At 42.1% G+C, this 27709-nt stretch overlaps 1 protein-coding gene across 3 annotated transcripts; it reads right to left on the reverse strand.

Moving 5' to 3' along the window:
• Positions 1-111: 111 nt before the first annotated feature.
• On the reverse strand, positions 112-26096 carry sytl5 (synaptotagmin-like 5). Of its 3 annotated transcripts, none has more exons than XM_037488386.2 (18): positions 25964-26096; positions 13106-13458; positions 12803-13018; positions 11624-11736; positions 11411-11522; positions 10252-10395; positions 9700-9793; positions 9454-9583; positions 7903-8003; positions 7201-7296; positions 5662-5727; positions 4454-4632; positions 4171-4273; positions 3910-4071; positions 3698-3806; positions 3341-3479; positions 2638-2846; positions 112-2233 (listed from the first exon to the last, which is right to left on the reverse strand). In XM_037488386.2, the coding sequence occupies exons 2-18, from the start codon at positions 13222-13224 to the stop codon at positions 2091-2093; spliced, it is 2235 nt and encodes a 744-aa protein (XP_037344283.2). In that variant the 5' UTR covers positions 13225-13458; positions 25964-26096; the 3' UTR covers positions 112-2090. The 3 variants fall into 3 exon arrangements, with proteins under 3 accessions (XP_037344283.2, XP_037344282.2, XP_037344284.2); XM_037488385.2 differs by having other exon boundaries at positions 9694-9793; XM_037488387.2 differs by lacking the exon at positions 5662-5727 and having other exon boundaries at positions 9694-9793.
• Between the last annotated feature and the right edge of the window lie 1613 nt (positions 26097-27709).

The following is a 27709-nucleotide window of genomic DNA, read 5'->3' on the forward strand; positions in this document are numbered from 1 at the left end:
CTTTACAAGTAAATGTGCACTTCTAAGACTCTTTGGACAAAATAATATTTGAACAATCCCTACACCAAGACATCTCTCATCTAAATACTCTTTAACAGAAAAGGCAACCAGTCTATGGAAAGATGGATTTATTTCAAAATAACAGATTTTAGATGTTTAGATACAGTTTGATGCTTGGAAACCAGACACGACAGAGATACATGCTGTATATCAAGAGCTGCTTCGGTGATCAGGTATTGCACAAGCCTCTCATCTAAAGTATGTTGTACATTAAGCATCATGTATTATTACTATAATTGTGCTTTGGGAAACAGTTCAGGGAGTTCAGAGCAGAGGGCAAGCACGACAAAATTAGCATTCCATTTGGTGAAAAAGGTTGTTCAGGGATTAACTGTTGAATGGTTATTGTGAAATTTGTGATTTCTCCCAAGAGGGTGGATGGCAGAGCCCCGGGCAGCAGGGACAAGGTGAGTGACACTTTCTCATGATTAAGAGATGGAGGCAGCCCGCCTCAGTGCTGACTCACTCCTTAACCAGCGACCTTTCTCTCAGGGTTCCTGCACTTTCTTTACTGATGATCCGTTTGATCAGGGCTCTGCATGACTTCCTTTTGTTCCTCTACCTGCGTTTCTCCAATACCTTCCTGTTATCACACTGATACAGTGATCATTTACATCCACGTTAGTTATTGTGTGACCTTTCTAGGTTCTTTTTTTCTGACAATCAGAGGTGGAAAGCAAGCACTCTTCAAAGCCTTTAAGCAACTTGATATTTGATCAACAGAAAAATAATTAGCTTACGGTTTTAAATGAGTTAAAAGGCCCACGAGTCTACCGCTACAGCCATGCTAGTAGCTTTGTGAGGCTGTGGTTTGACATGTTTACAAAACAATATAATGATACCATATTACCATATTAATCAACTTTGTTTAGCCTGTTAGCATGCTAGTATTCAACATTTAGTACAAACATTGTCATTAGATTTTCCCTAATAAAAACGCTAAAGACACTTCTTTACCTGGGATTGGGGCCAATAAATGTCTGTAAAAAATGGAATGACAATACCTTTAAATTGTCCGTCTTGTTCATGAGGGATTAAATCATCAATATAATTGCTAGTGTGGCTAAAAATGCTCAACATTCAATGGCTTCAGCTTCTCAAATCTGAGGATATGTTATCTTGTGCGGTTTCATTTCTGTGTAATTCCAGTGTCTTTGGGTTGGAAACTGTCGTTTTACACATTTTTTGGCATATTTTAAAGTGACTGATGAAAATCCACAAGATCTCCTACAAATTTAGCTTCAGTCTTTGTTTTTGAGGACACTCCAAAGTCAGTATTTATACTTTTACCTCACATTCAATATCAGAGCAGCCTGTAGGCGGATACTCAATTATTAATACTACTACTTTAGATCTAAAACAACACTTATAAATAAAATATGGTCACTGCTATGAAGATTAAAGGCTGAAAAATTTGACAAGGTTGTAATTTCGACTTAGTTGTTATCCTCTGTCTACTACTTGAGGAGGACATTAGTACAAGAGTTGGTCACGTTCCACCTCTGTTTATAAGGGAATGACTCCCATCCCCGTCTTGTGACCCAGGATGCAGCTGGTTGCTAATAAAGGGAATGTTAAAGTCTAATTGCAGATCAGTGTCGGATCTAACGGCTTAACTAAAAGGTCTCCGTCGGCTCCAACTACATGCACAAACGACTCTGGTTCACGAGGCACGGAGACGAGGACGGACACATCTGGGCCCACAGTGTGTGCTTAATCCACTAGCTATGTTACACACAACACATGTTTATCATTTACAGTTGTAAACAGCAGTGCTTGGTCAAAGACGGGATGCTTTGGAGGGCAGGAAATATGGATGTAAGGAGTATGTAAGGCATGACTGGCTGAACAAGGTAAATCAGGGGGCATAAGTGGGCAGAAGCACCATCTCTATTCCCTAATGAGTGAACAGTCCTGGACACTTTTCTTTTTTCTTGAGCTTTCCACTTCTCCAGCCCTCTGCCTTCACGTCACATCTTCTTCTCACATTGGTTCTACTTTGTCCTCTCTCGACTGTTATTCCATCCGGCTCATGTGTTGCACTTGCGCATGCTGGATCGTAGCATCAGAGTACACTCGTGAGGGATTTCTGGGTTTTCAATCATGCGTTGCCACAGCCGCTGTTCCTCCCCATATGAATCCATCCAGTCCACATCATTACCATAGCTTTTGCCTTATGGGGAACAAAAACACAAATATTTGTGTTACTAGCGAGCCCTGAGGTAAACACTTCTGGATAAAACATGAAGTCCTGTTAGTAGATCTGTAGTTAACTTCAAAACAATACAAAAAGAATACAGTTTATAGATAGATGCATATGCATAGATGCTCAATACGTGGTTCCTTTAAACACATATTCATTCAATAAATGACATTTTTCAGTAAATCTCATCAAAAGTTCGTGTTTATGGAGAAAACATTACAGCCCAGATTATTCACGCAGATAAGAATCAGCTTCCTCAAAGTTCTCAAGCCAATGGAGAAACTGCAAAGTTACAAAGGCTTCTATCATCTTATTAGACATTCAGTACAAAACTCTATGCTTATGATGTCTTGTGCTGTCAATCCTTCACACACCTGTACCAGCTCCTAGCCTGACTCCGCCCAGGAAGACATTGCTGGCCAGGGCTTCCTTGTCCCACACGGTGAGCTCCAAGCACACGTTGTTGAGGTCTCCTGGCTGCAGGCCGCAGTAGGTGAAGGTGTGGTTCCACTGCGGGTTCACAGTGCGTCGCTCCACCACCGTCTTGTGCTTAGTTGACTTGTTGGTGTCAGGGAGGAGGTATCTGGGAAAAGGACAATTTTAAATCATGACACTCAAGGTTGGGATTTTACAAAATCTCATTTTATGTAACAAGGGAGGCACGGGGAGAAAAACGACAGGGCAAAATGGGCACAACATCGTTTAGTCTCTGTGTTTTAGGGCGAGGACCCATTGTCTCTTTATCTTTACATGTCTTTGCAAGATAGTTGGAGTTACAAATAGTACCTATTTATTCCATTATGGGACATGTTTATGTCTGTATTTGACAGGGACAATGGAGTGAAAGACATGGAGCAATGCCTCCATGTGGAATGCACCCCAACCACTTGGTTATCAACTCTGCCCTATTTGGAATTAATTTACTACGAAGAACAATTGCATAATATATCAATTGTAATTTCTTAGAATCGTCGCTTTAAAAGTGAGGAGATTTGACTTAATTTGTGCCCCCCTTCTTTAAACCATTCAGTAGTCTCACATTCAAAAGTTTACAACCCCATGAAGAAACCATCTCACCCTTTCACAAACGGATCTGAAGTGCCTCCAGACTTGACCGCAGTGAGATTTTTGGCTCCTTTGACCAGCAGCTCAACCATGCCCCCTTTGGGCAGAGTGAAGCTGCTCGTCTTCTTGCTTTTCAGGAAGCCTTTTTTCACTACGGGAGGAGGGAGCAGCGTATTCAGGACATAGTATATATATTTATATAATAATCATGTGGTTTTAACAAAGAAAAGAGTAACTTATATTTTAATCTTCAACAAGCTACAAATGTATAAATGAATTAGATCGTAATTAGAAGTTTATAATTTATGAATTTCTATCAGTTACAATTTAAAGGGTGTATTTTATCGGTCATCACATTTATACATTGACCTTGCACTTGGTCCAAGGGCAGCATGAGGTTTTTCTCTGCAGGTATGTACTTCAACACGACGGTCAGTTCTCCCTTGTACTGCATCGAGGAGTCCATATTACTCTCCGCCTATACAAACACAGTTCACATTATTCATGATTCACACTACAGCTTGTAACGTAGCTGAAACGAACCCCAGCATGTGTGATAACGCCCTGATTCTGGTTTCTACCTTGGGCTGCAGAGCGTACCAGTCCTCTAATTGAGAATCAAACTCCCAGGAGTCGAAGGTCAGCTCCACCTCCCCCAGGAAGCTATTGTGTCCAAACCGGTCGTGGTGCCACACGGACACCTGCAGCGTCCGAGTCTCCAGCTGAGAGTGGCTGATCACGTACTGCACAACACAGAAAAAACACACTTTTTGGTATAAAAGTTTGAAATACTTTCAGTTTGATTCCTCGTTCTAAGTTCATTGAGATTTTCAGCCACTGACCCTGAGATTCTCATTAAAAACAGGGTTAATGGTGTTGGCCTTGATGCTCGTCTTCCTCTTGCTCTGTCGTGACGTATCCGGCAGCAGGTACGTCTTCACATATCTACCGTGGACAGAACACAGTGACTCAATAGTGCTCTGCTGGAGGAGGTGAATCCTTGTTAAATCCAACAACATGGACAATCACCTGGGCCTGCATGCTTAAACACATGCTGGACCAGTCACACCACTTGGAAATGCGAGTAAGCCATCAAGAAGACTGATTGTGTGTTTGCACTCTCACGTGTCAGAGCGTTGCCTCTTCTCGTCTCCTGTTGCCAGGTTGTGACACTCTTTCACCAGGACGTTGAGAGCACCGGTTTTGTAGCTGTAGCTGATGTTCAGCAGGATCTCGCCGCTCACCCGGGCGTTGCCATAGTCACCAGTCTCACTATACATGCTCATCATGCTGTTTATACTACTCTGTTAGGAAAAGAACAAAGATAAGAGAGGTGGCGATGAAGCTCAAGGAGAGATGAAGAGGGGAGGAAAGGAAACAGCTCATGAGGTATAAAGCAAAAAAGAGAAAGATAACAACAACATCTAAAGCATTAAAGAACGCTGATGAAAGAAATTATAAATGAAACAGTTGCATCCTTTTATGAACTTCAATCTGTTGCAATACATGGTAATGTTGAGTGTAAGACTTATGAAAACAAGATTCATTTTTACATTTCTGCATCTGCATCCCCAAAAGATTGTATACTGATTGTCTACTGTAATGTGATTTTAACACCGTCAAAAATATATGTTGCAATGATTCTTAGTGAAAAAAAAGAAAACAAATAGTAATAGGAATAGAAAAAATAGTAACAAATATTTGTCAGCTTTTCAAAATGTGTTAGAAGAATGGAAGCTGGCAATCATGTGGTTTCATTATTAGCTGTGCCAGCCAAAAGTTCATTTCTCATTGACAGTTGGACACTGAGTTTTATAGATTGCTGAATTAAAGATGTTGAAGAGGGCATTATGCCTCCTCATGTTGACTACTTGCAAAACCCATTTCATGAATAAAAGACTCCAATCATTACAAAGCCTGCAGGTGGTTTCACGCACGGCTGTTGTGGCTTTGGGAAGGATTTAAATGGTACAATCCACTGATAATAATTTGACTATCCGGAGGGGGCAGCAATAAGAAACCCAGATTTAAGCCACAGTGTGTTTCTCCTGCTGTGACATTCCACCTCACTTCCATCATGCTGGGAGCCAGTGTGATTAATGACCAAAAGTTCAATGTAGGGAGCAAAGACTTAAATAGATGTAGCTCTGATTACATAAAAAAAAACAGGTGTGAGCACAAACTGAATTCAACATTACACGCACTAAAAAACTCGGTATACATTAATGAATGCTGGATATGTGTGGTCTGATGGTTTGGTTGCTCCATTGTATTGTTTTATCATATAGTGGTGAATAAAAAGGCATGCACAGATGTGGAAACGGAAGACTTACAGTCTCAGCATCAGAGTCGGGGATATTGAGGTACCCCCACCTTCTCTCTGAGCCAGGAGTGGAAGACTAGCAGCATTTTAATTAATAAGATATAGAGGAGGGAAGGAAGGAAAAAAGGAAGGAAGGAAGGTAGGAGGACGGATGTAGACAGGATAAAAAAGAGGAAAAAGAAGACAGGTCTTAGATCTTTGATCCATGACAGCAGACTCAGAGCACAAGACCCCCACGCCCCATCCCCTGAGGAGAAGATACAGGAGCACAGCCAGAAACTATATAACATATGGTTACCATGGTGATTATCAGATGAAACCACAAAGATTACAACTCTTCTGTAACCACTCGACATAAACACACACACCCACAAAACAGGGCAATAGTCAGAATAAGGAAGATGGGTAGTTCCTTTGTGATGTTTACTATTTCAATAGGAAGTAATTATTTTAAATGTTTGATTCATATCCCTAAGCCACAGTAGTTTTGTAGCCCAAGTAATGATGGAGACTGAGATATACCTACAATGGTTGTAATTGCATTTCCTACAGACCTTGAAAGTCCCAAGAGGATGAATCCTATTGGTTTCTGTAATCTACGGACACTTTATCGAGCTCCACCTGATGAAGGAAATACTTTATGCAGTTTGGAGTAAAATGCCTTCAGAACTATTCATCCTATTATTCCGCCAGTTGTTTTAAGACCAAATACCTAAAAACCAAATAATTCTAAGCTTTTGTATCAGCCCACTGATACTAGTATTTTGTCCACATGTATAAATGAGAGTAGTTTAAAAATAGCAAGTCTATAGCACCTCAAACTACATCCCCCATAACAATCATTTTTAGATGGACCAACACCTTTCTTAAAGGTTTAATTAAACATAATAATCTTTGCTAAGGTAAGATTGACAACAGTCTTAATTAAGTCTACTTAATAAACTGGCAAATATCTTGTATGTGTATTGCTCAAATGTATTAATTCATTAATAGAATAACATCAAGGCTTTCTGTAAGAATGAAACAAAGGAGTCTGGCCGGTGAAGGGAACTGTACTATTAAATAAATGACACAAGTTCTTATTTGGCCTTTCATTACTTGGACAAAGCCCTGCTTTATCAAACACACACACACACACACACACACACACACACACACACACACACACACACACACACACACACACACACACACACACACACACACACACACACACACACACACACACACACACACACACACACACACACACACACACACACACACACACACACACATAATAGCTAATAGCCACAGCAATCTTTCACATTATGAAATGTTACGTGAACCCAGCGGGCTTGATAAGTTTACAACGCCAGAGGAAGTTGTTTGTGAATCATTGTTTACACTGTCCACAACAGAACGTAGGCAGTGAGCACTACACCACACATCAGGTGATGGGGAGTGTTTCAGCACATTCACATGTTTGCACTGTATGCGAACACACATCGCCTCCCAGAATCTGCTTTTGATAAGGTTATGTTTGCACTGGGTTGTTCATGGGTGTTACCGTCGACACAGCGTTGCTGAGGCGTCGGCCGGGAGTCTTGCTGTGAGCTGACATCAGGGCATCAATGTCTTCCTCCACATCCTCATCAGAAAACTCCTGCGAACAACGGCATTCAGATTTAATCAGAAAGGAGACGCCATTTGGGAAGCAGGCCAAAGCGTCTTGGTACAAAGGGCAGTTTTCCACACAGCAGCTTTGTGTGGGCGGAAGCAGCCAGCTTCCATAAATCCAACCAGACAAGTCAGGGCAGGGTACTGTAATTTGTTTACTTGTTTTTTTACATGAAAAATCCCCAATCCCATTGGGTTTCCATCAAAGTAGTGACAATAAATGGATGAGCAAGAAAATAAAATGTAGCTCTGCGTGTGTGTGTGTGTGTGTGTGTGTGTGTGTGTGTGTGAGCTTGCAAATGATCATTGCGTAAAAAGGAGACAAAGCAGCCCTATACCGACCATCAGATCCTCCACCTGTTGTCAGCCTACAGCCATTTAGCAGCTTGTTGTGGTCTTTGAAGTGAGCTCTGGGGTTAAATTAACATCCATCTACACATCTGAAGCCTCACGTTGATCATCAGCTCAGACCTAGAGCTCAATACGGACACACGGCTCAGTGGATGTATGCGTTAAAAGGCTACTGGAAAATCTATGCGGTGTGAGGAGTTACAGCTGAAGGAGGAAGATGGAAAGCACCGGAGCGGCTCACCGCTTCGTTGAGCCCGGGGACCGAGCGGCTCCTGAGACTGAAGGCGTCCTCGCTGGGTTCAGACCCGGCAGCTGACAGGTCCATCTCCGAGCGGCTGTGATCTGGTGCAGGGAGGATGGAGAGGGAAGCGGGGGTGTGGGATGGACAAAAAAAGATTTTGAAGGGAGGGAGGGACCCGGAAGGCAAATAGAGAAACAATGAGCGCAGACAGTAGAAGAGTAGAAACTAATTATTCTCTGCAGGTTGGGGGAACATCATGAATGTTGAGAGCAGCTAGGGAAAAGCTGCATTTCACTTCTAGTCGGTAGCTGTCAATTATAACTTAACTTAACTAAACTTAAATACATTTTAAAAATTGTTGTATGCCCAAGGAAAAAACTAAATCAAACATGTGTTATTGTACATGCACACACACACACACACACACACACACACACACACACACACACACACACACACACACACACACACACACACACACACACACACACACACACACACACACACACACACACAAGAAGCTTTTGATCTGTCTCTATAGAAGAGTGTTTCTTGGCAGATTACAGTGTTTTACTGTGGTTTCTATTCACGATGCTACAGGAAGCAGTGGTTAGCTAAGGGGAACCAGAGGGTGTGTGTGCTACGCTGACACACAAACGCTGTAGGTCAGTGAAGCCTTACTGACTGTAACAGCCGTTTGAGAGGAGGCATTAGTGCGCTCTTTGCTCTGAACTATGTTTATTACACCTTCCTCCACTTTGCTTGGCTTGGGTTTTGTGGTTTAAAAAAGCTTTTTTTGTATTCAGATCAACTACAAATTCATTTTGGAGCTGTAAGGCATATATTAACCTTTAGAGCCAGCATACTGCATATCCCAAAATAAGCATTCTTGAATACAAATGGGCCCAAAAAAAGGGAAGCGGAGTACGATTTTGCAATGTAAATAAGAAGGAAAATCTGCAGCAGGCAGCTTATGCATTAATCTTTGAAAAGAGAGAATCAGAGCATGAAGATCTGAGGTCTCTTGCAGAGACAAACTATATCTTTGGAGCGCATTCAAACGACAGTTATGGCACAGCACTATGAATACAGTCAGAGACAAGTGCAAGGATAGTGGGCTATTCAAAATATATCATCCAACTGGAAATACAATGACACATCAAAATGGTCAATACTGAGCGTATGATCTGACACGAGCACGAGCATAAGTGGTCACCCGCCTCTCTTCCAGCTTACGGCACTAATCGAGCCACTTAGAGCACATCCTGACACACAAAGGATCTGAAGCTGAAATAGACAAAGTGGAGATCGTCACACTTGTGAAAAAGTGGAGAGTTTCTAGCAGAGCAGCAGCAGTCCCGGGGCTGTAAGCTAATAATGTGAGCCGCTGAGTTTTTGTGCACAGCCTTCGTTGTACCGTCTCACGCGACCTATGATATGATGCGGCTGCCTCTGACTCACCGGAATACTGTGACTCAGATATTGAAATGGTTGTGAGCTAATAAGCTGTGAGACAACATGAAGCAAAATTTTAAAAAAAGGCATTGATACCTGATGAAACCGATGCCCTGGACACGGAGATTGTCGGGGTGCCAGAATTTGTTCTGTGATGGCCGGGAGCTTTTTTCTCCGGCACACGGTCACCAGAGTGACCGCTGGCAACGCTCTCCGCTCCATCAGGCTGTGTGCAAAAACGAATCCAACACACCCAGGATGTTTAAACTGCACAGTTCCCCCAGCGCGGTGCTGTACGTGGGTCTATGTGTGCGAGTGTGTGTATCAGTTGCTGACCCTGACCCTCCGGGTGTCGCTGGGAGCATCTGGAGTTTGGGAGCGCAGGTTATTGAGCACGGTGGGCGTCCCCGAGGACTCCAAAGCGTTGGAACCGGCCCTGGAAACACAACAGGAACCAGTCATCAAAACATTTAACACATGGGACATTCCCTTCATCTTTCATCATGAAATGACATTACATTTAAGGGTTACATTTTTGTGAAACACTTAACACGAGATACTAATAGATTTGTTAACGTGACACTTCTCTTTTTATCTGTAACCTACATTTCTATTGAAATATTTGGCTTTTACGTGTTGACTTTTTAAAAAGACATTTTTTAACAAGGCACCTAAATGCACAAAATAAAAGTCTCTAGTCACATGTTGAAGTGCCACTGATGAGAGAATTCTTATCTATCCAAAAACATACATAGAGATCAAAACAATTTTCATCTAATTTATGTCACTCCTTATAAGATCCTGTTTTGGACTGTATTTTTTTGAATAATATATTATTTTAAATATGCTGTATACAGCACACACATCAGTCTGTTTGTAGGTAGGGATGGACACCTGTTGGAACGTGGACTCGGTGCAGAGCCAACACTTCTCATGCTTTGAGCGTCTCCATCCGATACAGACTTGCCACTTGCGCTGTCGACACCATTCTCCGGCTTCATGGCCGATCGGCTGCCTTTTTTATCCATCTTCATCCTCCTACACACACACACACACACACACACACAGGAAGCCTCTTATCTACTCTTTACTATAGATAGTCAGTCATGTCCATTGTTGCGGAGTTATTACACAGAGTGTCTTTGCTTCATCAAGATTATCTAAGTCCTACCTCCAGAGGGTGCATCCCGCAGGGGAAATCTAGAACAGGCCGCCGATACATTATTGTGATTAATTACTTCCACAACATAAGTGGTTTTCTACCTGCTTAACATCAAGGTGGCGATATGTTCATTGTGAGTGTCAGACTCAATGAAGGCTGACTTAACAGGGTCTCACATTTAATAATGTAGAAATTAATAAATAGAAATGTAGAATTGGAATACTTTACATTTCCAATAACATATATAAATGTGCAAGTGATTTCATGTAAATAGAAATCTGTGCCACACCAGCATGACAGAAAAATATAGAATTTGAACCAGCACTGTGCCAAAGTACATATTATTGAAGTTTAATTAATTGGCTCTTGCAAGTGCAATTAGTTAATTGTCAAAATTCTGGCATATCGACTGTTTGTGGATGATGCAGATCTAGATTTATATAAAATGAGTCAATATTGTTCATTCATTCAATATTGAATGCTACAATATACTTATAATATAGTTATTCATGATCTTTAATATCTTTAATGATCTTTAATATTTCCTTTAATGACAACATCATTAGTCAGATCAGTCACTTATGAAATAATCACAGCTTCTTATTATTTTTAACGATGTTGGACTAAATCACTTTGATGCCTTCATGACGATGGAGAGTGCATCTGTGGAGCGGTAGAAGCTGGTACAATCCAGTTGTTGCTTTGCCAAATATATAATATATAAGTGTGGTTAAGATCAAATGAGTGCCCCCGTGATCTTTTCTCATGCCTTTGAGCTGAGGCAAGTTTGATTTCATCCTGTGAACTCTCTTTACTGCACATGCTGTGTTATTCAAACAAAAGCTATTATTGGGAACCTCTACACGTATGTTTGGCTCTTCCTGTGCTTACCCTTTCCTCCTGGCAACAATGTTAACTATCGCACTTCTTTTGGATCTTGGGGTGTCGGCTTTCTCCAACTCAGAAGGTGTTGACAGGTTCTCTGTTGACTTTTTATCTGTGACTGGTAATCAACAACATGTTATTGATGCAGAAAATATCCTACTTCTACTCGACATAATCCTTATAGTTTGGGAAACAGGACCCACGGGGGGTGGAACTCACCGGTCAGGCTGCTCATGATTGTCTGTTTGATGACGTCGCTGCTCGGCGCTCCCTGCTCAAAGCGCTTGGACCGCTCCTCCAGGAACCACTCTCCTGTCACCTCCTTCAGCTCCCTGCAAACACACAAACACCCGCCTCAGCTTGCAGGACGCCACTCACTTAGACACCACCAATCAGCGAGTTATTTTGTGATCTCAGAGATTCTGCAGTACTCGATGTGCCAGATGTCTTTTTGTGTCCCAGTGAGACCGGTCTAATTTTAAAGATGATCAACAAGCAAGTCGGATTGTTTGAAGTTTTTTTAAGTTTTACCAAGTGCATGAAGGTATTGACAACTGTCAGTACATGCTCAATATATACTGTATAACCCATTCCCAATAATAATATTATTAATTAAACATTTTGGCAACAACTCAAACTGAATAAAGACAAAATGGATCAACCAAAAATGTAAATACAAAAGGTGTTTCTAGACCACATATTTACAGTATGCTCAGACGTATGGAACATTAACACATTTTATAACTAGCATTACTGAATACTGCAAGGTACAAAATAATTTAGGCCTTAGTGACTTTTGTTTCCTTTCGGCCTTTGGTTTTAAGACTTTTAATGGAGCCGCAGATACCTTGGATGAAGATTGTCTGATTCAATCACTTTCTCTACTTCCGCTTTATCCGCTTCCATTTCACTAATTTAGTTAAATTCTTCACTTTAATATCTATTGCTTTTAGTTGGAATGAGCCAAAACATTGCTACTAGCACACAGAACGTTTTACTTCTGGTGTTACTTCTTCTACTTACACAAAAAAAATGTCATGGTCACTGTGTTCTTATTCAGCGAGGCGGGAGTGCAAAAGTAGGTATCTGTGCTCCAGTAATTCTGAGATTGATGGATTTATTGTGTGAATGTTGAGTGTGCAGAGCGATTGCAGAAAGATCAATTATTTTTCTTGAATGTATAAACCCCTGTAGTACTGTAGGTATCACAGAAAAAGGTCTTTAGTCGTGTTATTCAAGCCCTATTAACCCCTCGAAGAAGACGGCACTGAAAAGGCGGGAAGTCCTCACTCAGAAATGGAGATCGATGTGGTGTCATTAACTATCTGATCCAACCCTTCTGGGTTCTGTTGCCCTTTTATACAATAAGCTGTTTTGATCGCAAGGCATCGCACTTACGAGATCTTGGCACAAACGTTACATCTCCACTGGTGTCTTTTGGTAGTGGTAACGCGGCACTCGTCGCAGACGCGCAGCTGACACTCCTTGCAGAGATCTCCGCGGCCGAAGATGAGGCCCAAACTCTTCATGCAGCGAGCGCACTGTCGCTCCTCCGGCTCCTGGGGCCGACGGGACCCTTTCCGTTTGATCTCCAGCAGCTCATTCTTTAGCTTCCTGCAGGGAAGTACGGGGGAAAAGCTCAAGGGTCATTAAAACAATTCACTAATATGAACGTCAAAATGGCAATACTGAAGTCCTCACCGTATCCTCTTCTCCTCTCGCTTCCTTAATTTCTCATCTTTCTGCAGCACCTTGAGAATCATGTCTCTTTCATGTTCCAGGAGAAAGGAGAGGTTCAGATCCTCCCCAAACTGCTCCATTTGTCCCTCAGTTTATACTTGTCCGGTGAATTCAACAGAGCAAAGATCTTGCAGGAAAAATGTCAGAATGAGCTACATCGTGCTTCAAAAAGCTCCTCTTTGGGAACCGTTCTGCTAATAGTCGGGTTGTTGTTCTTTTAGTGATTGCATACTCCAAAGTGTGTCTCCAGTGTTTCCTCCTCTGATCTTTTGTTTCTTGGGGGAGCTGACACGAGTGGACTGCTCTCAGGAAGTCTAGATGAGGTCAAACAGACACAAGAGAAAATGGGTGAAACATGACATTAATAACAAATTAAAAAAAGATTAAATGGGTTGACAGTAAAGGTCCTGGTTTAAATGCTTTTATATAGAAAGTCAGTTAATGCATTTATTAAAAAGGGACAATGCTTTACAAGATAAGTAATTGGAAGACATTTGACAGCTCTACTGCAGCCTAGCAAGCTCCCAATTAGGCTCCAAACCTGACATTCAGGCCACAACAAGCAAAGCCGTTTCCTGAAATTCATGCCACGACTTAGACGACGGTCTAATGATTTGCACACCTGAATGTCAATGCACTCTTAAATAACATTAATTTGGCAGATATTTTGTAGAAAGAGGGACGGAAATGTCAGTATGCAGGTGCTTCACTTTTGGTCCGGACTGAAATATGTTTTAGCAACATGGATGGATGTAGGGCTTTTTTGGGGGGGGAGGATAATTGACACTTTTTGTCTTTATTGATGCTGAGCGAGATCAAGAGATCTCCTTTTCCGTTCTCCTTTTGCGTGAACCTTTGTTGAGAAACTCAGTTTTACAGATCTGTCTATTAAATCAAATAATCTAGTCAACAAGTCAACAAAGTCGTTCAAATGTTAAATGTCAAATAACAATTTCTCTGGTGGTTCTTTGGTCTGAATACTTAAATGAACACAGAGACAGGATTTACAGTAGTTTCTATGCCTGACCAAGTGAACTACAGTGAATATCCTGATTTGCACAGAAATTGCTATCCATGCTTTGAATAAAATCGACTACGGAGATCAGAAACTCGTACATATGGGAGGACAGGGACGCAACTCTGCCGTTGCTTCTGTGAATTAAGTTTCAAAAATGTAAATTGAAGTGGAGAGATCTGCATAAGCCCAGAGCAGCCTCCTTCAGTCCTTATTCATTACTGTCTCATTCATCCTCGGCCTTTCTTCTCTTGCCTCTTCCCCTCACTTAACATAAATTAGCCATAATGAACCGGCAGACATCATCTCGGCTTCCTTAGAAACCAAAGGCACACCATGACATTAGTGATGATAGAATTTGAAGATAAATTGTAGCCAATAAAGAGATTGTCCTTTACAGGATTTTATTCAAGAAATTATGCAGATTTAGCAATACGGTTGGATTTAAAATACTTAAGCTCAATGTAGACAACCCTTATGATTCCCTGACTGTGACGTCTCTGGAGAGTCCAGAGTCCAGCTCTGACGGGCTCTTTTAGGCAGAGGGGTGCATTGAGCTGAAAACTAAAGGCAGCATCGACAACAAGCTTATAATGGTAACATGTTGATGTTAAAGGATCTGTGTTGTTTGTGTAATAGCCCGCTAATATTAGCTAATTAGCGTTAAACAGAAAGTACAAAGCATGGCTGAGTCTGACGGGATGCCATTAGTTTTGCATGTATTTGTTCAGATAGATCAGGACACATTTTGGTGTCACTAAAATAAAAATGTCATCACTCATACCAATGCATCCTGTAGGGCACCTGAATGTACAAACCAAATATCTTTGCAGACCATAAAATGGACATTGAAACATTTTAATCTGGACCAAACTGATTCAGAAGCAGTTGTTGCCATTTATAGCCAGTGAGGATAAATAAAAACAACATAAAGTAGCTATGTAATAGGTCTTTTGTACCTCAAAGCAAGTCGGATGCATCCTACACCGTTGCATTACACTGAATTATGTTTTTAAAAAACGGCAAGTTGTAGTTCATGTAAAGCAAGGAAGGTCACCACAAAGACAACTCCAGTAGCCAAGCAACCGTGCCACATGACACTCCTGCCGCACTGGACTGACGTCAACAATCAATGAAGCAAAACTAATATTTATCTGAGCATCTTTCATTTTACAGTTGTGCTGCGGGAGCACAACTGTAGCTCAGAGTTTGAGTTGCGTGCTGCAGTAGGCGTTCGCCCTCCCTGAGCACACACTGCACACATTCCCGCTGCTGCCCTCGCTGCCTTCAGCAAACACCAGGCATGAGACAGTTAAACTTGGCAATGGACTTGTGTCTCAGCTCTGCACTAATAAGCTACAAGCAAAGCTTGGTGACCTTCTCCACAATTCACATTGTTCAAACAGGAACTGGATGGTTTGTCTTTGCTCCACCGGAGGACGTCTGGCCACAACGCCACTCTGTAAACTGCTTGATTTTTTGTAACTATGTGGCCTCCTACCACCTGTCAGTGTGGCGTGATTGTGCAGGTGGCCAGACTTGTAGACAGCAGAAACAATCTGCAAAATAAAGAACCCGGGATGATGAGAGCAGCTGGACTCCAGCTGGTGGTAATGCATAATAGACTTGGATGAGAAATGAACATGATCTTAATAAAATGCATTTGTTAATGAACAGTCAATGGGTGGATGCAGGAACAGAGAAACCAGGCACAATGTGGGTGTTTCCGTCATTAGCCATGGCCCACAATGCTTTGGGAACAGCTTCAGTCTTCCAATATCTTAGCCCTGGATTGTACAAGATGATACGAGGTGTTTTTGCCTTAAAATGTTTTACGAGGAATCCAGTGTAACCTTTTTTTATAAATACGAATCTGGTCTATAAATACGAGCCGCCCCTTCTAGTTACTGCTGTGATCATTTCTAATGCTGTTATATTGGTATCACTTTGGCATGTTGCCGTAGCATAAACAATGTCTGCCCTCCAGGCATCAATGCTCCTGGGATTTAAATAACAAACACCTGTCCAGGTGTACATTGTGTATTGCATTAATATTGTAATAAAATACCATACAAACAGAGATGGGGATGGTGAGACCTCTTGAAGCTGAGAGTTGCTGCTAACTGGGACTCTGGTTTAACAGGAAGTCTTTGTGGATGAGATGTGGGCACTTGAGCCCTGCGCTGCAGACAATATTCATTTGTGTATACGGCCACATCCGAACTAACTCAAAGTTAAGAAGCGGTTGAGAGAAGCGTGTCCCATCCTTCACCATTGTGGGTTTTCCACTCCAAACTGTAGTGAATGTGAATAATTGCCTGTATCCCTGTGACATGTCCTGCGTCTACGCCTCCCCCATATTTTAAAACAAAAATGTATTAGCTGTGACTTGAGCCTCCGTGTTGCTATTTCAACGAAGGGCAGAGGATTTCTTCCTTCTCTTAAAGATAATGAATAATTCAGTAGCTTTTTATCCTTGTGTCAGCATATCCGTTCTCTCCTGGGAGGATAACACTTTTCCAGATAATTTACTTTTTCAAGCGTATTCACTACCAAGCAATGTTGAAAGCAGCCTGGCCAGATAATTATACAATTATACAGGTCAATGCAACAGAGAGCTGCACAAATGTGTAACCGTTATTCTATCTCAATGTGTTTTTACAGGTACCTTCACACCACTGCTCTCCTTCGTTTTAATGTAGGACCCCGACATCTCCCTGTGGTAAGTACGTTTTCCTCTTGACTCATTAAATGTGACACGGCAGTAGACAATGAGTGGCAGAGAGAGTCTGTGGACACCATTAAGCAGCAGTTCACTACAGACCAGCCAGAGACCTCAGTCTGCTGGCTAGTACGGACTATTACCTGCTACAAGCACACAGAACACCAGACATGTATTAAGTGTCGAAAATGTGAATTATTCATCAGAAAACGTCCAACAACAAGAACTCTCACAGCTGCTCACACCGGTGCCATGACACACACTCACACACACTAGAGAAAATCACATATAGTAATACTTGTATCTCTGGTAATTCCTGCTATATCAAGTTGGGGCTGCTTTCTTTTACTTAACTCCCTATCCAACATCCATTTATATAATAATAATAATAGTTATCATAGTTACCTGCAAACCACAGACTTGTAGGCTGTGATTACAACCGAAAAAGAAAACTCGAATATGTCCTACTTGGTGGTGTGATGCACTGTATATTTGTTGTTTGCAGATCCAATAAAAAAAAAAAAAAACATTGATTGGCTAATGAGTATAGAGTGCAAATGTATCTTTTGCCTGAATATCATCACAGTAACAATCATGCCGATCAAAGCAGCACAGGGGACTTCAGTAAGATCTCTTCATATAAACCTTATAGAGTCAGATGTACCTGTAGTGAGTCAAAAATCTCTTCAGACTGATGGGGCTCTTAATAAAAGAGTAAGCACGTTGTTTAAGTGTAACTGTATGTGCAACTGCACTTCAGGTTGGGGCAAAGAGCCATATGGTCCTTGTTATACCTGAACAGCCTGCACAGCTTAACTCAATTCAGAGGAAATGAAGCAAATAAGATTCATCCTGCCATCTCAGCCGTGTAGCTTCCTGCATGTAATCTGCTTCATGAGATCGGATGTGGGTACTGAGTCCACAGCAAGGTGTGAAATCGATAGAAGACCCCCCGCTCTCACAGAGAGCTTGAGATGAGATCTATCGTGCTGGAGGAGACTGGAGAGGTTTCTGGGAAGAGACCTCTGTGAGGAGGAGGAGGCACGTTCAATTATATACGACCCATTTTACAATGTGTATCCTTTCTTATGTGTACTCTGCACCGACGGTGTGACCCCCTCTGTCCGCCTCTCTTTTTTTCTGTTGCTTACCACAGGGTAGATAACAGATCTGCACCACTGCAGTGCTTTAATAACCTTCTCTCGCAGCCTGGAGACCCGTCAGACACCCTGTTTGTTTCACTGCTAATCAAGCGAGGACCTGTCTGCAAATACTCCTTTTCATCCTCCGGACCCTCTCGCTGTCAATAACTCTGCTGAGACATGGTGACCATCATGGTTGCTCAATCCGAATCCAATTTGAAACCCCTAATTACTTTGCAGGCTCAAAGGCAATGAAGCAACTTCAGACTGCAAAATAAATCACTGCTGCTGTGTGCAATGGTGACCTGCATTTTGTCCTCCCCCCGTTTGGCCTTTTGTCTCTGAATGTAGGTCTACTGGGAGGGTGAAGATGTCAGACTGCATCTGAGGGAAAGATCGAGCTGAACCACAAGCAAGCCTTTGCCCTCATCTCTAAACTACACATTTTCCATGCTTTGATAATCACAGCACAGGAGAGTGGGTCAACTCTGTAAAGGCTGCGGTGCACTTGAAACAAACTGCTTTAAGTGACTGAAGACAAAATAGATTGTTGTTACTATGACGCAGATGCAAAGTGTCTGTATGCTTCCATTGTGGTTCATGTTGGTGAGAGATCTTTCCAAAGACGGAATTAGGGAGCTGGATTGGACAATCGAATGTTCACGCCAAATTCGTGGTTGGAGAGAGAATCCAGTTTCAAATACATCTACTCACATCAGATCGTGTGCATACAGTTCTACACCATGAATCCATTTAAACCGAGGCAGACACACAGTGTGCATTGTTAAACAAATTTCAACAATGATCTAATCTAATGATCTGCTCTGACAGCCAGCTCTGGCGTGGACGTTTGGAACAACAACAAAAAAAATAATTCCCGACATCCTTTGTATAAACTGCTTTGTTTGTTACTTATAACAGCCAATCCCCAACAAGTGTGATTCCTCCACGTCCGTAAGGGTTTCAGGTAGTACCTTTTTTGCATTGAATCATACTGGGATGTTTACTGAAAATGGTTGGCTGGCCCTAGAAAAAAAACAATCCACTAGCCGCCACCATTTAGTAGAACTAGTTGAACCTGGACCACCTTTAGCAGAATAGTAAGCAACAATAAAACACTAGGTGGCCATTACGTTGGACAAAGTTATTTATTTTGACAATTTGCATACTTTTAATCAAAGGACCAGTATATAGAATTAAAGAAGTTAATATGAGTGGCACTTTTATTTACATGATGTACTTCTGTACTTACCCATCCAGGCATTTCAGAGTTGTTTTTGTTTAGTTATGTTTTTTTTGTGTTTGACCAACGCCGTTGTTTGAAGCAGTTCGATCACAACCATGACAAACATTTGAAGCGATGCCCCTGCAGGTAACATTACAGCTCTCACAGGAGCCGTCACCAGTAACCTATCTAGGCTGCAGGCCTCTACAGTTCCCTGCATGGCTCAACGGAGCAGAAAATAGGGAAAAACATTTAGTGCTTCTAAAAACCTCGTCCAGAGCTACTTTTCAAATGTCCTCTCATATTATTCCAGCACTCCTCCCACCTCCACCCTGCATTCGTCCAATCCCAACGCAGCCTTGTTGTCCTCACACTAATGGTTTGTTTGTTCCACTTCCCAAACTAATTAAGAGCAAAGGGCAGCGTGGGCTCAGGAAAAAGGCTTCAGCTGCACAGACGAGCAGAGAGAAGGCCGAGAGCCAGAGATAAATTGGTTTCTGTCATGTTCTCTGCAGAGTGTGAATGGAGAAATAAAAGATAATATCGAATCTGGACTTCAAGCACAAGGGGAGGAAGAAGCTCAAATCAGGTGTTACTGTTCAATGATTACTTCAATACCAGTCAGGTACTGTGAGCTTTACTTTAGCTCTGGAAGTCACACCTGCTAACTTAAGAAAAATAATTAACTTTTAACCTTCTCATGGATGAAAACACATCAAAAGTACTTTGGTTACTGTTGCATGAAGTTAATACTGTTAATACTGAAGTTAACATTGTTTTGATACAAATTGCATCATCAAATATAGAAACCACACCTTTGACTGAGCTCTGAGTCTGATATCTAAAGCCAGCTTAAACAGGATTTCCAGATTTGAAGCCTTTGATATTTGAATATTTTCATATACTCCGAGATAACCATGACCAATAACCACTGCTCACAAATGTCAGACAACGACCAATCCCATCTGCATGATTCTAAAATTAGTCCATGACTAATATGGATGTAAAATTGGGTTTAATTTGTACAGTGACCGTCTGGTTACCACCATGTTTGTAACTGATTTCTTCAGTGTTCTGTGCCGAAGATGCTGATTGGTAACATATTTATTATAGCATGCTAATGTTTGTTGATGCATGTGTAAGAATCAACAAACAAACTCTCAAAGGTGCAATTTGGTTTTGCACTGCATCAAAAATCCTCATAATTAAAATTAAATTCTTAAAGCGTATCAAACAATGTCCTTAATTCATCCTCAATAAATCCGCTTATTTATTAATGAGTTTAACTACATACAAGACAAATTTCTGCGTGATTGGAGGAAGTAATGGAGGCATCAAACACAAGCGGATTCTGTTTAATCAGGCCTTCCCACGACTGCAGAGTGAAACGGACCAATATCCCCTGCCAGAAACACCAGTGAAATGTTCCAGTTTTCAAGCCGCAGCCTGCCTTCTGCTCCACGGACCCGGCACTGTTTGAGCTTATGATGAAAACTGTGAGACAGTTCAACTAAAGACAATCTGGTTGTTGGATAAACACACACACATATTCAATGTAGAGTATCTAAAAGTGCAAAAAAAAAGAGGATGTAGGGAAACGCATCTTCAAGGAACTCTGTAAGACAGCATTAACAGATATAACTAAAATACACAAAGGATTAGTTGATCTTTCACGACATGAGTTTTTTAGGATAACTGAACTAAAACCTTGTTTGTCAGCGTGTTAAAGATTTCCACACTTCAAGAATAAGAGATGAGAGGTTTCTAGATCGAGGCTGGTACTCATTAACCCAGTTTCAGTCGAGGCCTCTGCTGCTCCTTCACAGAGAATAAGAGAGGCGTTTGGTTTATAAACAGCTCGCTCTCCTTTCACCAACATGGCTGAATATTTCATAGCAGTCTTTCCCGTTTAACTGCTGCTTTCCACATTTGACGACGCTTTGATGCACTGCTGGCTCAAGGAGAGGGGAATCCTCTGATAGTGTGTGTGTGTGTGTGTTAATCAGAGTGTAACACCTGAACACCACATGTAATTTTAAGCTGCAGCGGACACTACTGGATTAAGATTTTATTTCAAACTCATCCCTGTGTCTTTTAAGTTTGATCATACTGTGTGTTGGTAAACGAGCAAAGTTGGAACACCGAGGACACAAATGGACAAGAACATTCTGTGTTTGGAGGACTTTGAAGTTTCTGGGCTGGATGTCTGGATCAGTGAATATCCTGCAGGGAAGACTAGCTGCTGTTTCAGCCAGATGGATTCCAGGTTTGGAGCACTATTAGATTTTTACAAGGATGTATCAACAGTACCAAGTCAACGAAGCATGTGGAAAGATCCACTCACGCCGATCAGAAGCCAGAAGAATTCATTTGCTGAGGAGCATGTTGGTGAGGGGATTTCAGATGGTCAGGCCATCTGCATTCAAACACTGAAACCTCAGTACAAAAGACCCAAATCATTTGAAGGAAAAATATATCCAACTCAAACTGAGAAATCCACAGGAATTAAAGAGGAACAACATTTGGACAGAATCCTGACAGCATTGAAAGATGCTTCAGCAGCTTGGGGCTTTGTTAGTGGCAGGCCTTAAAAAGCCCCCGCCAGCATGGCCTCAGTCCCCTTTGGTCTTGTGCTGTACAGGTATGTTTGGTTGCATGTTGGTGTTAAATTGTATGTCTTAAATTCTGTATACTAACACAAAACCTCTACCTTGGTTTGACTTGATGAGGAATCAAAATCATCTTATGTCTTAAATAAGGAGTTCAGATACACAAGCTCTACCTTTATACTCTTTGCCTTGTATTATCTATTTAACAACTATTGTCTTGCCATGCATTTTTCTCTCCAACGCAGCATGTTAAATCTTTTAAATAAGAGTTGTAATAATATATTTTCAAATGCCTTGATTTAAAAAAAAGGATCCGCTAACTTAAAATAACAAAAACGTCAAGGTTGTGACTCCCACTCATTTCCTTACAGCTGTCGTTAATCTGCTCAAATACACATACTGAATAAACACCTTGATGTGGACGACTTGCAAACAATTAATCTAATGTCAGTGTTTGATGTACGTTTTGCCATATTGACTTTTCCACAAAGCAAACCCAGTAAACATAGGAAATAATAAAATAATGTGGTCGTTATGAATAAAAAGGCTCATTCGGTACATGTGTGAATCCACACTTGTCCTATCCTCCTATTAACAGCCCCGCGCCTCCCTCAGAGGTTCAGTTCAACGTGACACAGTGCCGAGTGTACGTCATGACACATTCAGGGTTTAAAAAGGGTGCAACAGAGGCATCACTTCCTGACCAGAAATGTATTACCCAACTGAGTCATTCCTCTCAGCACTGCTTTCAAATTTCATTTCTGCTTGTTTAAGTGTTTTCTCCTCCCTCGCACATCTGCAGTGTCGGTGTATGGACGGGCTTCCACTGATTGCCTCGCCGTAGCCGTGATTGAACGGGTATGGAGTAGCATCTCTGAGGCCGCAAGGGGCTATAGGCTGCATACCAAACGGGATATGCACTAGGGAGCCACAGATAGAGGGAAGCATCGGTGAGTGGGTGGGAGGGAAACCCTGCACAACAAAGCACTACAGAGTTCAGAGTTATTGAATGCAGCAGCACAGACAAGCTTTGTTGCAGCAGCTGAGGTCATCGACAGAGTTAATCTGGATATAATCAGGCAGAACATAGCGGGTGTTATGCGCTAATATTCAATGTTTTAAGGGCAGCTATTATACGTGTGTCTCCATTCGACGTGCCAAATTAATTTTTTTTGAGAAGAGGGAGAAGACAGGATTCATGTGAGGGACTGATGCCTTGCCAATATTACTGCCATTTCAATACGGAGAGCCGTAACTTCAAAAGCACTAGTGCTAACAAAAGGGATTTTAGGTTTTTTGTTTGGTCGGACAATTTATTTAGACCAAATGCCGACATTTAAATGCTGCATCGCTTTCTTTTTAGGCTCCATAATACCTAGATACAGGACCGGCCAAAAGAATGTGTTCTTTTAGTGTGGCATTTGGAAATGGAAAACATTATACAAAACCCATTTCCATTTGTGTATTATCTAGTGACCCAGAGACCTGTTTGGTTGTTGTATTTCTGAAGGAACCCTTCTTTTCTACACAGGGGCGCTTGCCGCAGAGTACAAAACCGTGGTGCCGCCAGCTGCCGCCTGATGGCTGTTGCTCATAATATATTGCTGTCATAGTGTGGATGGCCACTAGGCAGCTCATGTTACCGTACTCTTGAAAAGGTGGGAGATGATTTGAGGGGAATTCTGCTGGGTGCAAGCCAACAACCACACTGCTAGATGCCCCCCAACTCCTACACGCTGTCCCTTTGAAGCAGGGCAGTCAAACTCATTTTAAGTTGCGGGCCACATACTCCACATACTTTATCCTGCTGTTTTCATGGAAAATATACATTTATGTGTAAATCAAAAAAGTAGTTAAACAACATTTTTTTTGTGGGTCAAAGTACATCGTCTTGCACCACAAGCTGCAGCCTGTCACAGAAACGTCTGCCATAATGACGTGTGACTATATGTGCCTGCCCATACACACACACACACACACACACGCACACACACGCACTTCTACTATGTCTTGCCAAATTTTGAAGACGTAGACGTCTAATGCTGTGTGACTTGACTCCCCGGGGCTTCTTTGTGCTCCGCTGGCTGAGCGCTGTCTGACTGCATGGAGAGAAATCAGGGAATCCCTGCGTTCCCTGGCTTCTTTCTCCATTTATTCCCCCTCCAGCAGCCTTGTGTGTGTGTGAGCTGTATAAAAGCTTGGTTGTCATTAGGGAGCCATTCTCCCAATGACAATGATAAAACAGGCGCAGCAGACACTGCATCTACTGCTTCCATGAGCCAAATGAACCAATTTAAAGATGTGTCACGATGATGAATTACATGGTGGCATGATTTACGCAGCAAAAAGAAAAAAAACAAGTAACCAAAAAACAGCAGTGTAGAATTGGTCAGGGATTTGTAAATGTATTTCTTTTTTGGGAAGCTTATACTGTATAAAACCTGCAAGACGCTTCTTATTTTAATAGTACATTTACTTATATTGTTTCATAATGAAACTGTGCATAATGCATGAACTCATGGGCATCATCATCTTAACTAATTATCTCAACTGCTTTGTTTTAATTTACAGCTGTTTCTATTCTCCGAAACCTGAAAACGCTGGCTAAAGGTTGCCGTTGTCAGAGTAAGTAGCCACATAGCCGCCAGTCTGACAGGTTTAATAGCACCTTTAATAAGAAGAACTGGCATTTTCAGACTACATTGGCTCTCTGAACTGGCCAATATAAATGTAGCACTTGCCACCAGATAACTGCAGTTAACTGCATCGAAGTCTACTATTTTTGTATATATAGTATATATGATAAACATTTTGGGACAATCAGCTCATTGGCTATAGTGAGAGAAGTACTAGTTGTTTCATGCAACGAATAAAAAAACTCTTCCTTTAAGCACTTTATGTGATCCATTTGTATACTCTATCAAATAGAGTATCTTTCACATCTAATCTACTAGTAAGATGATAAAGTTGTTATTTAAGTATAATTCTATGTTATTTTCTGTCAATAAATATACAATTTAAAGCTGAAATGGAAAATTGATTGTCTTGTCTGGATTGTTTTCTGACATTTTCCAGGATAAACTATTAATCAAAAACAGTCATCGATGACGAGTTACAACCATTAGCAACTGCCTTATTTGATTAAATAAAGGACATGTCATCCCAAAAACCCTAATCAAATTTAAACATCCTGCATGTATTCCAGACGCAAACTCTTCTGGTTCCTCAACAGAGGTTTCAAACGTCTGACAACGTCTTAGCATCTTCAAAAGAAGCTTCACATTTATCTTGATCCTAAACTGCATATCACGTCTGTGCTGTGGGAAGCAGCATCAAACACAAGCACAACACCAACTAATCCTAGGCAAGGATGAATTGTAATGAGGGGTGCACCTGACACGTCTCCAGCCCGGGTGCATGTTCAGAAAACAGAGCAAGAAATTCAGCCAATGCTGCAGACATTAGGCAGCATCACGGTGAGTCTGCCACCTCTTCAGTAACACCTCCCCGAGAAGCACAGGGGTATCCTGGTGATTCCTCATGAAACCAACACAGACATCATTAATCAACTACTGACAATTACTGACATTATAGGGCCATAAAGTTGATTTGAATGAAGTCCCTCAAACCCCCAGTGATTGATGAATCTAAGCCTCTGCCCGTCATGTCATGACATCATGGCTATGGGTTTCAAACCTCTCGGGACAAGTTAATTCAGGCAACATATTCTCGGCAGATTATCAAATACAAGTGAGTCGACTTGAATGCAGATTAATATACCTTCGACACAGCGAGAGGCAACAAGAAGCCACAAAAGGAGCGTTTTACTGCATTGCACCTGCCCCTAACGCGCTTAACTTTAGGAAGTGGGGCTGTCGGGACCCGTCGATCCGTGACTAATCCCCCAAGGTCGTGGTCGTGATGGTGTACAGACAGCTCCCCTCCACACAAAAAAAAACTAGATATGGAAAAGACACCAACCAAACAGCGCATGAAACGTGGGGACGAGCAGGCAGCGGCTGGCTGTGCCATATGCCGGAGGAAACCCGGGGGTGTCGGGTGTCCCGGCGTGTTACCGGGTGCCTCGAGGAGCGGCGGTGTCTTACCTGATGCCCGTCGCCGAGAGGAGGACCCGGGAAGGGGAGCACGACAGGCTGGGAGAGTCCGTCCCGGGATCAGTGACTGTACGTCAGCGTGTCGGTGCGCCTCAGCACCGTCTGAAAGCTCATATCCACAGCCAGGGTGTTCCCGACAGAAGGGGGCGTGGTGTGCGCGCGCGCGCGTGTGTGTGTGTGTGCGTGAGAGAGAGTGAGAATGTTTGTTCGTGAGTACGTGCGCGTGTGTCACTCAATACTCACAAATAGGATTATTCCAGACAATGCGACAGCTGTTTCTTCTAAACTCAGACTCCTGTGTTTTCCGAAATTCACTTAACGACCAATTAAACTATATTGTAGAAATTCAACCAAACACAGTTAAGTTGTTCTTTGCTCTAAATAGGTTCAGGGAGACTTTATGCTGTCACCGGTTCTGAATTATCTCATAATTATTCAGTTATTATGATTTAATAATGAACCAAATGGTTTGGTCATCTACTCAACTCGGACCATTAGAGCTTAAAAAATCGGAAGATGGCTGGCAAGACAACTGTATTGCAAATCAACACAGCTCCTTTGACATTATCTTTGCTTGTTCCAGTCATTACTCAGGCAGCCATTTGGCCGTATTGCAGCTAAGTGTCGGCTGACTCGGATGTGTTCCGGTTTGATGTGGCCAAAAGTTAGCCAGCTTTGGTCCAATTCATTTTTTGAAGTAGCTGTTACAGACATATGCCTCGGCAACCAGCACTGAAAAAGGTTTTGGTCCATTGATGGCTGCCATACCTGGGCCGAATCTGGCATTGTAGAAACGGAACTATACTGGCTGAGACACATGGCAGCAGGGTTTATTGGCAACCATCACTGAAAGAGGCTCCAGCCCATTAATGGCTGCTGAATCTGGGCTGAATCTTGGATTATAGACGGCCTAAACTATAACTGAGACATGTTGAGAGAAAGAAAATTGGTTGTGGTCTTTCGGGTTACTAAGGCATGTAGGATGTTAAAAAACAAATAGAATGTAATCGAATAGAATAATATCAATGTACAGTTATGATTGTATTCAATGTTATGTAATCTACCGAAATTCATTCATGTAATACATGATAACACCACACTGATATTGACTGAGAGGCCTTCGAAATCCGAGCTACATTGAACTCACCAGGAGACCACTCCCAGGGGGCGTGGACACTGACTTTCACACCTTTACTGATTTATATAAATACTTAGGCAACAGGTAGGCAACCATTGTTCTTAAGTTCGCTGGTGGAGACAACAGACGGGCGCTAGGGATGGTCAAAGTACTGCCCTGTGGTCTGTTGGTTGGTTGGAGAGACCAGCTGCTCCTCAGCCGAGATGTTCTTTTCAGCACATTTGGAAGAGTAATTAGCGCGCTAGACGCAGTGCTTTTGGCAACTGCACCGCGGTTGATGCATATCTTTTGTGATTCTGGGGCATCATTGATGCCGAGTCTCAGCCGAGACAGCAACCGGACCCTGAACGAATCAGCAACGGGACCTGGGCCGAGTTGGAAACCGGACCTGGGCCAAAGCATTTCTTTCCGCTGTTCCCTGGTTCTTTTGGATTATGGCCCAGTGACGTCGTACATCGGAATCCGGCCTGACATTGTTGATTCTGTACACATGGCATCCATTGCAGTCTGTCCATCCCGGGAGAGGGATCCCTCCTCCGACGTTCTCCCTAAGGTTTCTTCCCTTTTTTCCCCCATTGAAGGGTTTTTTCATATTTTGG

This window comes from Pungitius pungitius, chromosome 10 (assembly GCF_949316345.1).
Source record: "Pungitius pungitius chromosome 10, fPunPun2.1, whole genome shotgun sequence".
In the NCBI taxonomy this organism is placed as follows: domain Eukaryota; kingdom Metazoa; phylum Chordata; class Actinopteri; order Perciformes; family Gasterosteidae; genus Pungitius; species Pungitius pungitius.